At 43.3% G+C, this 17,423-nt stretch overlaps 1 protein-coding gene across 2 annotated transcripts; it reads right to left on the minus strand.

Moving 5' to 3' along the window:
* Window positions 1–1,275: 1,275 nt before the first annotated feature.
* USP44 (ubiquitin specific peptidase 44) lies at window positions 1,276–17,096 on the minus strand. Of its 2 annotated transcripts, none has more exons than XM_042815406.1 (6): window positions 17,032–17,096; window positions 11,715–13,226; window positions 4,034–4,232; window positions 3,447–3,555; window positions 2,393–2,598; window positions 1,276–2,003 (listed from the first exon to the last, which is right to left on the minus strand). In XM_042815406.1, the coding sequence occupies exons 2-6, from the start codon at window positions 13,143–13,145 to the stop codon at window positions 1,807–1,809; spliced, it is 2,142 nt and encodes a 713-aa protein (XP_042671340.1). In that variant the 5' UTR covers window positions 13,146–13,226; window positions 17,032–17,096; the 3' UTR covers window positions 1,276–1,806. The 2 variants fall into 2 exon arrangements, with proteins under 2 accessions (XP_042671340.1, XP_042671341.1); XM_042815407.1 differs by lacking the exon at window positions 17,032–17,096 and adding an exon at window positions 16,268–16,701.
* Between the last annotated feature and the right edge of the window lie 327 nt (window positions 17,097–17,423).

Below are 17,423 nucleotides of genomic sequence, written 5' to 3' on the forward strand. Positions count from 1 at the left end.
CGTGCACAGTTCTGTTAATGCTAGTGGTAGGACCATGCAGAAGGTACAGCAGTTGTAGCTGAGGAAACCAGTCAGATGCAAAATGCTTTCAGACACATTTTACAGCTTCTTTTCAAAGGCTCGTGTTAGTGATTACTGAAATGGAAAATGCTACAATTTAAATAAAGTAAGCTTGTCCCATGTCAGACAGGAGATGCTGACATCCTCATAACAATGACTGTGTGTGTGGTTTTTTTGGTGGTTGTTGATAAGAAAGCTTCTTATGTTACTGGAATAAAAAGGCCTCAGTTTTCAAAATCAGTACTTGGGATTTGGCCGTTGAATTTTAAATCATCAGATGCATTAAGGCTGAAACATGGAAGTCTTAGTAAACATACATACATTCTTGTGCTTTAAATATTATATGAAAATAAGTATGTGCTTTATTTCCTTAATTTCAGACTTTAAGAAGTTAAGAAACTCTTTATCGATGTACCTTGAGAAGTGGGCCCAAATCATGTTCAGCAAGTGTAGCACTTGGGCAGGGGCAATCCCAATGAGTACGCACGGGGACAAGAACTCCTTGAAAGCAGCCCTGAGGAGAAGGACTTGGGGGTAGATGGCCTGTGTGTCTATTTGACTTAACGTGAGCCAGCAATGTGCTCTCACAGCCCAGAAGGCCAGTGGTATCCTGGGCTGCCTCAAAAGAGGAGTGGCCAGCAGAGAGAGGGAGAGGACTTTCCCCCTCTACTCTGCCCTCATGAAACCTCATCTGGAGTACTGCATCCAGGCCTGGGGCCCCCAGCACAAGGAGCATAGGGAACTGTTGGAACACCTCCGCTACGAAGAAGGGCTGAGGGAGCTGTGCTTGTTCAGCCCAGAGAACAGAAGGCTCTGTGGAGACCTCATTGTGGCCTTTGAGTGGTGAAAGGCTGCTTACAAGCAGGAGAGGGGGACCAACCTTTTAGACAGTGTGATAGCATGAGGGAAAATGGCTTTCAACTAAAAGAAAGAGGAGGAGTCATTTAGGGTGGTAGTCAGGGGGGAAATTTCCATTGAAGAGGGTGATGGGGCACTGGAACAAATCACCCAGAGGTGCTGTGGACATCCCATCCCTGGAGGCATTCAAGACCAGATTGGATTGGGATCCTGAGCAGCCTGAGCTGGTAGGTGGCAGCCTTGCCCCTGGCAGAGGGTTAGAACTAGAGAAGCATTACTGTCCTTTCCCCCCCCCCCAAGCCATTCTGTGATTCTATAACATTTAGCGTAGCTCTCTTGAAGGTGTGGGGAGAAGAGTTCAAGCAAATTTCACTTTAGTCAGGAATACAAAAAGTTTCTTATTAAAAGTTCGGTTACTATTCATTTCTTGCTGGTGAATGTTAATATTCTAAGACCTAGTAGCAATTCCTGCAGAAAGTAAGAGTCATGGTATCATTAGAACTATACTATAAAATGTACACAGGCATATATAGAAAATTAACCACAGAAACATCAGTTTTCCATTGAAAGTCATTATTCTAAACCAAAACGATTATCAAAATACAAAAACAGCTTAAAAAACAGCCTGAGGTAAGAGTTAAATGCAAATGGCAATCTTTTTCTTAAAAAAATAACTGTATTGAAATTCTAAGTACTTAGAAAGTTACTTACTGTCGATAAAAACTTTCACTAACAGTCGTAAAGAGCACTTTACCTAATACAAAAGTATATAAACATTGTACAACAGATTCAAAGTCAGAAAGTACAACACTGTACTTGCATTTCATTTAAAAATATATAGTTACGACAATTCAAACTTCACCATACACACAGTTAATTGCCTTTGGATTAGCTGCTACTGCTGTCCACAGAACAGTCAGCTAACTCTGTGTGCTGCTGACTTTCAGATGTGCTAGGACATACTTTACCAAGTCCATTTGCCTGAGAAAGTCGTTGGCTGTAAAACAAAATGTAGGCTTGAGCCTTGCATACTTCTTCCATAGTGCACATGTTGAGTTTTGAATCATTGCAGTGTACCCAAAATCCTGAAATGAAGAAATACAGCAAACAAAGAAAACAAAAATACCCATCAGGACACTGGTCACTGGTTTGAAGTAGACTCGGTCTACTTAATCTCATCTAACAAGAGTTGCTTTGAAATAGTATGCTATTTCAATTGAGCTACTGTATCTGTCTCTCCAGTTTAAAAGCCCAGCTTAACTTCCTCAAATTTACAAGAGAGTTTAGAGACAGAATAAGCTTAACTTGTCAATAGAGAAATTGCACTGTTTTGGCCTACAAACTGCAATTCTCATTGCAGGCAGCTCAGCTAGAAGTGACACCCTTTTGCATTTGAGGAAAGATAGCAAGTCAAGCAGTTTAGAATTATGAACACCCTTTTCTCCCACACTTGTATTTCACAGCTGGTTCCTACCTCCTTCTGAATTGTAGCAGTAGGCAGTGTAGTGCCCTGAGCCAAATCCTTTCCCGTGATGCATTACTACAGCAGACAAGTCGTAGATAAAGCAGTCGGGTAGGAGAGACTTGAGGGATTCTCTGCAGCAGTAAGGCTCCATGTTCAGTATTTGATCAAAATTAACATGCACGCCGATCTTTTCGCGATGATTGCGTCCTGACCACCTAGAAAGTTAAGTCACATGAAAACTTAGGCTTTTTAGAACAAACAGCTCTGAATGCTGTGTTCTGAAAACAAACAGCTAGCTTTGTTGTTGTCTTTGCACACAAAATAAATGTGAATTTGCTATTTTCCCCCAGAAATCATTCCCCCACAGAATCATGGAATGGCTTGAGTCAAAAAGACCTTAAAGCTCATCTAGTTCCAGTGGCCCCCCTGCCACAGGCAGGGATCCCAAACACCTAGTTCAAGGCCTTTTGGAGTGTGCCTACAGTACCCACTATCTTCATCTTCTGAAAGATCCATCTTAAGATCTCACTGTAATTGTATTTCCACATACTAAATGCCCTTTTCAGTTTCCTTCCTATTCTGGACCAGTTCTGCACCAATGCCTGGGCTATGAGTTCTCAGCGATGCAGCCTTCCCTTCCTTACTCTCAAGCAAATGAATCAATGTATTTGGTTATATGAAGGTTATGTGAGACTTCTAATTGAATACAATCTCAGCTTGTACACTGGTGAATGAATGTTCACTTTACTTGAGGATAACACAATCAATTTTTACCAACAGAGTTCACAGCAGGATTAGTAGAAAAGAAGGACTGAAAAGAAGGATAAAATAATTTTGATATTAAAGTAGCAAGTAGTTGTAAAACAAAGAGTCAGTTCTCTACTTATATTATAGCTTACTGATGTTTAAATTGAGAAAGGAAAATAAGTTTCTGTTACTATTCCTCCATTTCTCACCATACCATTAACTGAGATTAAACTGATGTTGAGGAACATTGATCTCAAACAACGGAAGAGGACAACGTGAGTCAATCTGCAATGCTGTTTGTTGTGGTTGTACTTACCTAAACCTCTTCAGGTGTAATCGGAGAACCTGAGGTAGTCGACACACCATAAGCTGCTTCTGAGCTTCTGTGAGTATAACTGGTTTAGAAGAAAACTTCCTGCGTTTTGCTGAGGCCAAACACACAGTTACATAACACAGATCTCGCTAATAGCCTTGTATTCATCCACCGTATTTGTGTGAATTTCAATAGCTACAGAATGCATCTCCTTAAAAAGGATACATATGAGATCCATTCTGCAAGGCTTACTTCATGATTTAAGTGTAAAATACTTGCAGTCACTTAGGTCATGCACTTCATTTTAAAAAGATGGTAGGTTCTTCAGCTGGGAATAGCAGCATCCCCAAGAGTGTGTGATCAGACTTCATTTAAGAAGAGCATCACACTTTAAAACATTCTTTGAACAGTTCCCCTTCTAAGAAATAATAGCTGCCACAGTGACAAAACAGCAGGACATAAGGAGAAGAACCTTGCTTTTAATGCAACATATTTTTAAGACTCATAGCATTTTACTACGCTTTTGCTGTCAGTCTGTTTCATATTTTACACAGAGAACATATGTATGAGTACATACTGCCTTTACTCACTGTTGCACTGATCACACGCATATATCTTTCCTTCCAAAGCTTCAGTTTCTGTAAACTTGGCCAGCATTTCTGTCAGCGGACAGGGATACTGCGATGCCATCTCCTTGCCATTGCAGTGATACCTCTCGGGGAACTCCAGTGACAGGTCCCAGAAAGGTTCTATGGTGTTTGATTTATTGTCACAGGCAAGGCACGTAACCTGTAGAACAGTATTTCACAAATTGGTTACGCTCAAAAGTTTATGTTGCTAAAAGCATTCCATAACAACATAGCCCCAAATATACACCTATTATTTTCCTAAGGATAACCAATGGAACCAAAACAGAAGGTGTAGTCATTTAAGAAGAGTAATGCCACAGCTCATCTCTTTTCTCTGAAGCAGCATGTCCAATATTGCTACCACAAATGGCTAAGTGCTTCTATGTTTTGCTGAGAAACAAAGTAAGCGTCAAAATGATTTGTATGGCACTTTTCAGGAGAAAGCAGACAGTGGAACTGCTGGAGTCTTCTCTCTGAAAATAAATACTCCAGGTCGCTCCTTCAAAGAAAACTCAACAAGGAAAAATAATGCATTTCTTCTTTCAGTAAGTGGATGCATCAACACACTGGGGAAGGGACAAGCACTAAGACAAGGTAAATAAAATGTCAAGAAGAAAAGCAAATCAAACTCTAAAGTCCAGATAAGACAGCTGGAGGCAATTAGCCCAGGATAACATTCAATATTTAGGGAAGTAAGTTAAAAGCAGTAGCTCTTCTAAGCTTGAACAAAGGCCAGGTCAAGCTACTAACAGAAGAGTGCCACAGCATTTCATTCTTCCTCCTAGTGATCTCCATCCTCTTAAGATCCATGTGGGTGAATCATTCTTCTGAGTAGCTGAACTTACACAGTAGTGAAACTCCATTTAGACCATAATTAGAATAGTTCATAAAGGCTATAAAGAATGAAAACATGAAGTTTATGTGAGACTAAAGATGCTCCCCATTGTTCCATGCAACAGTATAAGTAGGATACAATCCTAAATTTGAGTTTTTTACTGGGAAGAACGTATTTATTTCTCGGCTTACAAGTTGCTGTTGACCACTAGCCCAAGCAGCTCAAACCTCAGTGCTCTAGCAAATACGCCTTCTGAAAAACTCCACGCGAAGCTGGCTTTTAACTGAGCTCAGACAGCTGTGACAAAACTTCCATAACCATCCAACATGCTCCCACGTGCCCCCCAGTAACTAAACTTTACCATGGAAAAGATTACTGGAACTCAAAATTTTCAAGTTAGACTTACTTTTGAGGTAACTCCTACCTACCAGCAGAGAATAACAGCTGGGTGTGATGAGAAAAAAAAGATATTTGTTTTGTAGTAAGTGGAATATGTAAGTTTTCAACCACAGGGCTAAATAATTGCCACGTAAGATCTCTGTAAGCGTACTTCCTTTTTAAGGGAACAGCACAAGTTGCTTGGAACAACTAATGTAAAGACACAGTAATAAAGGAATGGAGGTCCACAATGGATCCAAGCATCGCTGTCAAACAGGCAAGCCTTGGTGTTGCTGTCTGACATACATTCAGAGTAGCTCCCTTCAGTGAGATAATAAGCCATGCGAGAGTGAAAATGTACTGTTCCATTTGGGAGCCCTTTAATTTTCCTGTGAATGTTTGCTGTTACTTAATTATTTACCCTGCTTTGTTACTTTTGGACGATTTACATAAAGGGAGATCTGTCCACTTATGGCACCTTCCTTCTGTGTGCTCTTTTGAGTAATTATTTAATGCATTTAGCAGCCACAACAGCTTATACCCAATTCATGCATTAGCTGCCTAACACACGCGGATGTTTGAGTACAGGCACACGTGTTTAGCAGCAGTCAGGACAGCAGTTCATTGCTTTACATTCTAAGAAGAAAACGCCTCTGCCTTGTTCTTAGAAAACAAAACTTCTGATTTACACAGCAGAAAAGAGACTCTTTTGTTTTAATTTACGCTGACAGGAGCCTCGTTTTTAAGCGTGAACATCTGGCAACGTTTCAAAGCCACAAACTATTAGTAATTCTGAGCTGGAATCTAGACTTGGAGACGAAATGATCCGCTTGGCCACAGTTCAAGCTAACTCCAGCATAAACACAGGATGACTAATAGATTTCTGCTGTACAAATGGGTGATTTTAGTGGGCCAAAAGTTTATTGAATGGATGAGTTACTTAAGCGAGAATTTGCTGAACTTGAATGCGCACTGAAGATTAATGGGCTTAGGATGAAGTACACACACACCAACACAGAAGAGGTAATTTTAACAAGTCCTGAGGTTTTAAATCCAGCTTGCCATGTTAATAACCTAGCTCATTTTAAGATCCTCTTTCTCAACTAGTTAATAAATGCTATCCCAAAGGAAAACAAACGCGTAATTGGCTCAGCTTCCAACTTGTGTCCCTCAGAGAAAAAAGAGCAGACCCATGTAGTGATGCACAGCTGCACCAAAGGCGAGTGGAGGAAACCTGTTAAAAGAATTATCAGGGCTATTGGCAAATTCACAGCAGCCAAGTACCCTGGCTATCTGAATAAATATGCACCCAACCCTACCGCCATTGTGCAATAGCTGCTCCTGTGCGCGCCCACAGAGTGCTAAATGAGATGTAAATAGGGGCAGGAACAAATATCAAACCTATTTCCCTGTGCTAGGCTCGAGTTCCCCAGTTGGGTCAGTGAGAAGCAGGAGGATCTCTCCCTCAGCTAGAACCCATCTGTGCTGGGGCTCACCACGCTGCTCCCATCTTTCCTAAGAGGGATCGCTCGTGCTCCTCTGGTACCCACATAGCTCAGCCCTGATTTCTGTCTCTTCAACCCTTTCTTTTTGGTATGACCGTGCACGACAGAAACAAGGGAGTGAATCTGGCTGAGCAATCTGATTAGTGATATGTGTATTTTACAGCTATGTTTTTGAAAATCAAAGTTTAATTTCACCTCTCCCTCTTATGTTCTGCAGTTGCTATTTTAGGCAGTCTTAAAGTTGTCATTATAAGAAATCTGCAGGAGAAGTTTACATTAGAGCTAAAAAAGTGAACTACTGTTTTTAAGCTAGCTGAAATCCCTACTTTGTGCTCTGCCTGGCCATGCTCTCATGCCTTGAAATACGAGTGCTATATACAATTGTTTGGTTAAAGCTCAGCATTCAATCGTGGGCCAAAGGCCAGACTGAAAGGAGCTGGGTCAGATTGCTTGACTCGAGCTAAGAACGGAGGCCGCTCAGACAAGCATCACTGAGCCCGCAATAATTTGATGGACAGCCACTGCCCCAGATGGCATTCAGCCTAAATGCAACCAAAGAAAATAGTTAACATATTGCTGCAGAAGAAGGCAGCTCCAGCATCAGCTCTGTTTTGCCTGTTCCCTACACTTGCATGGAAGAAAGATGACTGCTCCCATCCCTGTTCTAAGAACAGTAAGTTGGCCAGCCGTTTTTATGCTTTCACTACTACGAAAGTTTTCACTCCATAAGCAGCTATCTATTTAAAATCTATTTAAAAATAGCAGTTGATTTTTTCCACAGTGAAGTAATTGGGGATTTAATTTCTAGGATGCTGCTACAATTTGGCATTCCAACATAACAGCGTGTACTGTATTTCTTCAGTTACAAACACAACTGGAATTTGTAGTGACGAGTGTTCACCATCACCAAAACGATCCCTATCTAACACAACAATGCAAGCAAACACAGCAAACCACGGTCTGTGATTCAATGGCCTCTTACAGATCAAGTGAAAATGCTCCCACCTGGGTGCAACTGGACAACCATTTTGTGGTTCAGGCAATGCTGAAAAGCACAGCAGCTCTACATATAAGTATAAAAACCGGCACACTCTAGGTATCAGAACTCAGAAACCAGCATACAGGTTGCGGGTTGATGTAAGTTTAAACACTCCTGTCATCTACCTGGAATTCTCACAGCTTTTAGTAGTTTATACCCATACTTCATACCCAGCACAGCACAGCTGTCACCGCCGCATTCCGCGCCCCCCCCCCCAACCACACATTTACACTCAGAGCACAGCACCCAAAGCTGAACGGCTTCAAACAACTCAAAGATTGCTCATTTCCCCTATTCTCAGCCAATCTGTCCCGAAGCACACCAGTTAAGCATGTAAATGGAGTAAGAAGTGCATAAAGAGGTGCCGCCTTTTAAAAGCTCAAACTTCATTTACATCTGTTAGAACCGAATCACTCCCCGGGTCTCCTGCATATTCATTTCTCTGAGCACTCAGCTGGGGGAGGCACGCTGCCCACATTCTGTCTCAGGCATTTCCTAGCGCTAGATGCGAGCTTGCCGCTCGACACACACCAGTTTCTGCTAACATCATTTCTGTAGACGTGTGGGGACTCAATTTTCCAAACGCGGTGCTGAAAATACACACTTGCTTGGAAAGCAAAAATCTGCTATTACAAATCACGGATTTCTAAAAATATACCTGCCCACAACTCCCCGCTTACCGCCGGGGGGGGGGGGGGGGAACAACAAGCAAGCCCTGAAATAAAGATAGTTTAGAAATTGTTGCATACCGTGCTAATTAGCTGGGACCATTCAAAAAGCTAAACCAAAAGAACCTCAGGGACAGCGGCTAACCTACTTGAAGTGTCCTCGAAGGGCCTGTGGGTCAGTTCACATCAGCTTACCGTTGGCACAAAACTTCCCAGTGCATTTTCCTTTGCTTTTCCCATTGAAGGATCAAGGATAGGAGAGAATGGGTCTCCCTGCTTCCACAAGAGTATAAGAACGGGATTGAAAATAACTAGGTTTTTAATGGGGATGCTGGCATCTCTTTGCTGTCCCAATGAGGCTGAGAGGGATGGGGCCACTGCTTCAGCAGATCTGTGTCTGAAAGCATTTGTATTCAAGGTTTATTTGTTTGCCCAAGAAATATTACAGCACAACACTCTTCAGGAAATCACTGGAGAGAGACTAGCACGTAAAAAAGAAAGGAGAGGATTTTCCAGCTGTGTTTTAAATACTCACAGTTTCCAAGGGAAAGTTTCACAATCAATACTGCAGAGTAAAAATCTCTAGCCCTCAGAGGATCTCAGAGTCAAAAAAGCTGATAAAAAAGCCAAGAGGCAATTTAACTGCCTAAACTCACGCTATTTTTGGAGTTACTTGTTACTTAGATTTGTATTCCAAAAGCAAGTACGAGGTTTCAAGCAGTAGCTGGGAAAGACTTACTGTGAATCAGTTGACTGAGAACAGAACGAAACAAACTCATCTAAAAGGTGTTATTGTTTTGACAGCGCCTAAAGCTGTTTCTGGTTATCAAAAAGAAACCTGAGTAAGATTATTATACACTCTGTTCCCTTCTTATATTCTGAATAGTTACAGAGGTGAATCAGGCAGCTGTTTCTGAAGGCAAATTCCAGACATTGGTTTCCCTTCAACTTAAAACAGAATGGCTACGAGAGGGACAACGTTTTATTGCACACGTGAAAGTAATGCAAAACCAGAGTAAACATACAGCTTATCTGCATTGTAAGCGATCCTCTGTGTACTGTATCAAAAACAGTTCCTGAGGTTTAAAGGTCAAGTAGACTGGCTTTGCTGCACTTGAGTGTCTCATAGAATCAAATACCTTTGACTAATACTTTCAGTACTAATGGATAATAACTTTTTCGTGATGCTGAAATGGAAGGCAGCTGCTGCACAGCTTCTCATCTCTCCTTACTCACTGAACTAAGACGTGGTTTACAAAATACTCTTGATTAAAGAGCCACCTAATTTTTTGAACAAACATAGCATGCTATGGCTCCAGCTACTTTCTAGAGGAAAGCTGTACAAGTGCTACAGCTTATAGACAGAAAACACTGAGCACTTAAGGAAAAAGACTACATTCCTTACTTCTAAAGTATTAACATCGTCAAAGACGTGGAACTGCTGCATGTTCAAAATGCCAGTGAAAAGTAAATTGAAGAAAGGAGTGAAAGAACACAAGGGGCTTATTGGGAGGTCAGGTGCTGGGCACTATCTGTGAAAACTGCCTCAGGAGCCAGGGAGAAATTACTGCAGCACACTTTTTCTTGTTCTGCTCATTCTAGGCACTTTGAAGTTCATCAGAGCTGAATTTTGCACACAGATATTGGCCATCTGGAGAAAAAGAAATGTGTGTTGTGGTCATTGCATAGCTTGAATCTCTTTAGTTCCCTTTCAGGCTCACTCGATGACACTTGAGTGAATTCTCATTAGTCCCCTCCTTAGTTACAGGAACGTGGGAGGGTTTCTAGTCACAAGCCTTTTTGGATAAAGCTAAAAAACATGTGAAAGAAGCAATACTACTGAAAGTGTCTTCAGAACCTCAGCAAGTCTTCCAGAAAATGATTCCTATTAGAACGCAAAGCACACCTTGACAGCCTGCCTAAGCAATTACTTTGTTTTTCTATCAAATTTGCTGTTGGAGAGGAATGTGATTTTCAAACAGATTCAACAATTTGATGCATTAGACACTTATATCAGTCCAACCCTTATAGGAGAGATAACCACCGCAAGGAAAAAGTAAGCATGCCAATAGAAGTGCTCTTACACTGGGCTAAGCAGAAAGTAATGGATAATCTATTTTTATTAGCAGGTGTACCAGTTTCTAACAGTTAAACCCTACAACGAACTAAAAGTCAATATATTCTGCAATACAACTCTAATTTTAAGAGTCCTGCTGGCTTATAAAGTTTACTGATCACAGCAGAAAACAATCCTACCTCAGCTAAAAAGCATTTAGCTTTACATACACAAATACTAAACAAGCACTCCAGTTATCAAAGTAGAGGCAATACCCACAATTTTGTTAACTGTCCCAAACCTCTATTCGTTCACACAACGTATCCAACAAATGTTTCTGCACTACCTCAGCCGTGTCTGCATTTGTACCACAGACCACTTCCAGAACACCTAGACTATCTCATCTCAGCCTCTGTTCCTCTCGTAGTGCAGTTAGTTTTATGATGCTCTCAACAGAAATCAGCATTTATTTGTTAATTCACAAATATTTGCATACACAAACAGCTGGGGTATGCATAATAGTAAGTGGGCACATTGATGTACTTAACAGGAAGCCAAAAAGAAAACAAGAACAATTAGGGGGGAAAAAAAGGCAGTTTGACAGAAAAAAGGAAAACCACAATTGCCTTCACCCCACAAATTTGGTTCCTGCGTCTAAAGAGCTTTCTGTATCTTTCTGTTGTAATGGAAAGGAAGGATTAGTATCCTGGTGCACAACTATAGCCGACTAGGTACTTTAATCACAGAATGGCCTGGGTTGAAAAGAACCACAATGATCACCTAGTTTCAACACCTCTGCTATGTGCAGGGTGTCAGCAACCACCAGACCAGGCTGCCCAGAGCCACATCCAGCCTGGGTTTTAACTTGTAAATTCTTTATTACTGCATCAGTTGATGTTCAGAAGCAAAGCCACATGCTTATCAGTAACTTCAAGAATGTGTTTTACAATACCAAATTTATAACTTTTATGTTCATCAGGTGACTCTTCTATTTTTGGGAGTAGCCAAATGACCTTACTTCTAAAACTGTCTGTACTATATCCTCCCCATCCCTCCTCAATAATTAAACATGTATTTACCTCTGAAAGGTGCCAATCGTTGGCCAGTATAAATCTGTAACTACAAATCATTGCATATCTTAAAAAGATAACAAAATCATACCTGACTTAATAGCTGTCCGTGAAAAATGTTGTTCACCACATTCAAAACCTGTTTTATAAGTTTTCTTTGAGCAGCAGGGATGAGAGCTGGGTATCTGGTCCCCGTAGTCTCCAGTTCCTGCTGCACTTTATCCAAAAGTTCACAAAGAAATTCCTGAGCATCTTGTTGGGCATATCCTCTAAAGGCTGGAATTAGTCTCCAGACAGAATGAAGCATGGCAAAAGGAGACACCAGCGCCCACTTGCCAGACCACATCACTTGAAACAGAGTATGCAGCTCGTGACAAAGAGAAATATGCTTTGAACTGGGCTCCCTGGGCTGAATGAGTTCCATATTTCTACTTTTTGATGCTCCTCCACTTAATCCAGAGGATAAATTAGATCGTCTCACAGAAGATGATCCCCTTCCTTTCTCTTGGTTCTCATTCACTTGTAATGTTGAAGCAGTTATTGACGAGCGCCTGGATGAAGACCTGGTTTTACCACTGGCTGCTGTTGCCAGCAGTTCCTGAGTTTGGTTGAGATCAAGCTTTAAGAAGCATTCTCGAAAAATAAGTAAGTGACTTAATACCTGCAGGATAGAATTCATATAGCACGTGTTTCCCAGGTTCCTCAGTCCTGTTACCCCGGGAGTCACGGTGGGCCTTCGTTTAATTGGAGAGTCACCTATTTTTTTCAGTCTTACTTCATCTGAGGTATACGTTTCTTTCAACTCTGACACAGAGTCCATGTTCTGTGATGTCTTTTGCATGACAGATGTTTGTGAGGACATTCTCATCTGGTTTTGTAAACGGCAGCTCTTTCTCGGAGGCATCTTTTCCATCTCTTCCTTCAACTGGCGCTTTCGTTCTTGTCTCCTCTTTCTAGCTTTGTTCCTCCTTTCCTCCTCTTCTTCCAAACGCTTTTCTTCTTCCAAAATCTTTTTTCCGCTAGGTGTCAGCTGGAACCATGACCTGAATATTTTGCCCATGAACGCACGCCTTCTGTGCCACAATGCTGTGAACATGCGGTCCTGATTGCGAAGCAAGGCCTGGGCACCATCGTGTGAAAGGTAAGAATCATCACTGGCACCCATAGAACGCAAAGTCCTCCCACTACGAGTAGTACACTCATACTTTTGACTCTTGATTGCACTTAATGTACTTCGCAACAGTTTTATATCACCAGTTGCATTATCATTAAGAACATAATCATCACAGAGATAACAGAAAACATACAGCTCATTTACTTCCAATGCCACCGGGTGACCGTTCTCCTGAAAGTGCTTTAGTGCATGTTCTTCAATGTATCTCCCACACGCCACATGTGAGCAGCTGAGGCATGCCCACACAGACTCGGTAGTATTGCAGTCCATGCAATGCCATTTCTGTGGATTCAGGATGGAGTGATCTTGGGCCAGTCGCAGGCGTCCTATGTGCTTACACTTATCCATTGTTAGAACTGAAACTGCAGAGATACGCTAGCAAAATACATCGTCCAAACTATCTTCTGCCCGTGACATTTCCATCTGCAACTAAAAAGAGAAAAAGAAAACCACACAGAAGGTTCATAAATACCCAGCTGATTCACTTTGATAGATATCAATGTATCAAACTCCCATTTGAAGTCAAGATCATGATCTTCTTCCAACTCAGTCCCACCAAATGCATCATGGCACTCAGTTACACAGAGTCAAAATGAACATTACCATCTGCAGGCTGACCCCCAGACTAGTCTGATTGCTGCTGTTCAGATTCCCAGCACCTTCTGGCTCAAGAATGAACCATACTGGCCCAGGTTTTGTTTGTTTTTTTCCCCACTCTGTCTACAAAGAAGCAGCAATTTAATTGAAGCACACTGCCCGAGAGTTTGGATAGAACCATTTGAAATGTTTCTATAATTCTATCTCTAAGCACACAGGTGCAGGAGTGCAAGGTTCACTTACATGTATTATGTTTACACAGTACACCTAGTGTAGACAAACGAGACTTTATACAACTCAAACCTTTAATTAAACCACACCTTTAATTAAATCACTGCAGCTCAGGCAAACCTTATATCAATGCATCCTTCAACAATGTATTGTCAAATAAGTACATTTTAACAAGTGACCCTAACACCAATAGGGGGAAAAAAAAAAAAAAGAAAAAAAAAAAGGAAGAAGATGATCTGGAAAAGACGACTTCTTTCTTCACTAGACAGAGATGCCATTAGATATCTAGCTCAACTCGCTAAAAACTTTGTTTAAAAAGGCATTTTTCTAATTATTGTCTTTAAAAAGTCACTTAAAAACGTGACTAATGTTGGCTTACATCCTTTTATAAGTTTATGTGGTATCATTTATTTGTTCAAACCTGCTGTATTTACTTTCTCCTGTAAGGTGCATTTACCTAAAACAAATAGGCAGGCTCTGACTAACAGGAATTAAAGAGACAGTGATTCATTCTTTCTTCGCCTTCATAAAGTCTAAAGAGAGATGGCAAAACCAACCCAGTTGAGAGAGATCGCCTAGAGACAAATGATGTGTCAGGAAGCAATTATGTCTGACCTGGAGCATTTGTGCCCACGATGTCACTGACTGGAAAGGCAAAATTAAAGCACACGCAGCACCAATCTGAGCAAGCACAGTACCCACCAGATGAAAGTTACTTCACTTGGGCAGGACAAGTGCTTATGAAATATGCAGGTTATGCCAACCAAGAACTACGCTTTGCCATTACAAACGTGTGCATAATGTGGACCTTGCCTGGGCTGTACATCAAGGTCCAGGACTCTGTGTTCTACAGATGAGTAAGCCAGCTGATTTAGATTGCTCTGGATAGAATCCAAAGGACCTGACATGCAGAAGAAATGATTAATTGAGTTAGAAAAGATGTCTGCCTTGCAGCCTTGCACTTGATCAGGGGAATCCTAACATCTGATGACGTGACATTGAGGAAGGGAAGCAAGTATAGAAACAGCAACTGAATAGGAAAGTAGCTTCATTTTTCACCTGGTAATTACACTAAAACTGTAGTTAAAAGATTTAACAACAGCAACATGACTTCGATCAGCTAATCATCCTGTGGCTAATGCCCATTAAGCTGTTTCAACACAGCTACCAAAAGCTGCAACAAATGCACAGATAACTGGCACCCAGAGCTGCAGGAGTTGAGTTCCTCTTGCTGTCAAGCAGGAAAGGCTGAGCCAGCTGTAGCTAAAACCAGGAAAAGTGCACACAGTTTTACATGTCTGTCATCCTCATTCAATTTATCTGAGAGCTGCCTCCCACCCATACGAGCTGCACCAAAGGATTTTGGGTGCTGTGACCTGTGGGTACCCACGTGGTGAATCCCAGACTGAGCTCCAGCCCCGGTGCTCCAGAGGTCAGGATCCCCCGAGCACCACAGCCAGCAGATCACAAAAATAAGGGCTTTGCTGAATGCTTTCAGCTTGCTGGCGTCCACAGCATTCATTCCTTCTAAAAGGCAGTCTATTCACAGGCTGCTAATGAGATTCTTTTGCAAGTAATTGTCCATACTACATTTGTTTTTAATACTGTTTTTGTAAATAAGACCACTAATTTTACTCCGTGTCTTCCCTCAGTCTGACAACTTTTCCCCAACAGAGATGAGCTTCTCTAAAAACGATGTACATAATACAAAGAATTCATGTACATCTCAGAGTTGTACGCGTGGGTCAAACCTTCTTAGGAGCATTGGAGAAATTCCTAAGTACCACATGAGCAGCAATTAATTATGGTAGACAGAATTATAAGAGATGAGATTCAGCTCTGTGCTTTAGAGCTAAGCAAAACAGACTCTCCTGCACAACACGTAAGTCCTTTCCAGCAGGCAAGAAAACCAAACTGCTTTCCTCTAGGGCTGCTGGACACAGCAACACCATCAGTCACCGTGTACTGTCTTACCTCTTAAGCCATGCTATAAACGCTGTGCCTTATCTTTTCTCCTTATGATATGTCCAAAAAACTATTTTTCATTTGAAATGTAGCATCAAGAGTGATAGTACAGTGCTTACATGGGTGAACGTAAGCACAGCATGAGTTTAGGACATGAGTGCTAAAGTACTAATACTACATCAAATGGGAAAGTTTATAACCTTCAGATTAAAACCGAACAGATTTGAGCTGGCAAGACAAATCAGGGAAATAAGACTGAAGTTGCAAATAATGTGTAAAACTCATTAGGAAAAAAAAACAAACAAAACTGGATGTTGATTGATACACCTGGTAGAAATCTGCAGCTGAAGTAAAAGCAAGTAAGCTTTGCACTGCCAAAAATCCCTAAAGAAAGTTATTCAGCGCTCCTCGTGCTTTCTTCTCTCCCCGGGCTCAGTTCTCTGCACACACACAAAGAAACCGGGAATTAATTGCCCAGCGGTGCAGAGATCAGCCCCCCGTGCAGCAGGGACTGAGCGCTCCTGAAAGCGGCGAGCTGCCGGCCAACGGGCACGGCGTCTCCTCGCGCCCAGATTTCACCAGCAACAAACACACACGGACCGCGACGTTTATTCTCAATGAGCTCTATCTGGACCTGACTCTTAGGCTCATCTCTTTCCCTTCCTCAGGTCTCCTACCTGCTGCACAGCTGAAAAACAGCGATTGCAAGTTTGGGTAACGCGCGTTGCTTGAAACTAGATACACGGTTTCCTTGAGACAGATTGCTGCCGGTTTTTGTTTTTGTTTGGTTGCTGTTGTTTTTAAAGCCGACCGAAGCGAACCCGCAGCCCTCAGGCTAACACTGAGACCTAAAGATCTGCAAAGAAACACTGCGAGCGATTTCCGAGCAGCAAGCGCGCAGCGCTGACACGAAACCCCCCAGCCTCCTTCCTTCGGAGCCGCACAGCCCCACGGCTCGCTTTTCATCGCTCGTGTTTTTCTCCCAGCCAAGGAACGCTCGCCCGGTAACGCTGCCCGTGAGGAGGCACAGGCAGCGAACGTTGCTATGAGGCTACGTTTAAAGTTTCTCCCCGCCAAGAACGGCGCGTTTCCCGCAGCTGAGAACAGGCCGACGGGTACCTCGGACCCGGGCACCACTTCGTACCCCGCGGCTGCACGCGGGACGCTTCAGGTTTAACGAACGTCTCCGAGCCCCGCCGGCCCGAACCGGCCGCTCTCCCGCTGCCAGCCCCGACAGAGCCCAGCCGGTCCCGCGGCTCGCACCGCCGCTCTCCGCCTCCCTCCCCGAGCCCCTCACTCCTCAGGCTGAGCGAGGGCCCCAGGACCCCGCTCCCAACCGACCCTCCTCCCGCCTCGCCCCGCTCGCTACGCCTCCCCAGCTCTTCGCCCCTCGCCGGCCGCGGGGAAGCGACCCGTGCCGCCCCGCGTCGCCCACACGCACCCGTCACCCGCCGCTGCCGCCATCTTGCCCGCCCCGAGCCGCAGCCTCCTCGCCCCGGCCCCTCGGCGACGTCAGCGCCGCGCGGAGGCCACCCCCTCCTCCGCCACGCGGGGATCCCCGCCCCGGGCCCCGCCGCCCCGAAAGCTTCAGCCCTCTCCCTCCGCCCCCTCACGGCTCCGGTGCCGGGGCTGAACTTCGCGACGGGAGCGGTCGCAGAGGCCGCTCGCACAGACAGAACGACACGGTTCGCTGTGTTGCTCCATCGCTCTGCTTTTTTTCCTCGCGCGTGCTCAAGCAGCTTTATTGGTCAGGGTGCCTCCACGCAGCGTGCTGCCTCCGGGAGCTCTGCTCTCCCCTCTGCTCGCGAGCCCCCGCGCTCAGAGTGCCTTCCC

The sequence above is a fragment of the Centrocercus urophasianus genome, unplaced genomic scaffold (genome assembly GCF_019232065.1).
Source record: "Centrocercus urophasianus isolate 14NV4802_14NV808 unplaced genomic scaffold, USGS_Curo_1.0 seq_15, whole genome shotgun sequence".
NCBI classification, from domain to species: domain Eukaryota; kingdom Metazoa; phylum Chordata; class Aves; order Galliformes; family Phasianidae; genus Centrocercus; species Centrocercus urophasianus.

Coding starts and splice junctions, on each gene's coding strand:
- USP44 (XM_042815406.1), bottom strand. CDS start 13,145: ATGGATAAGTGTAAGCACATAGGACGCCTGCGACTGGCCCAAGATCAC. Junction 4,233..11,714: donor ACGGACAGCTATTAAGTCAG/GTATGATTTTGT, acceptor ACTGTTCTACAG/GTTACGTGCCTTGCCTGTGA. Junction 3,556..4,033: donor TGCGTGTGATCAGTGCAACA/GTGAGTAAAGGC, acceptor GTTTGGCCTCAG/CAAAACGCAGGAAGTTTTCT.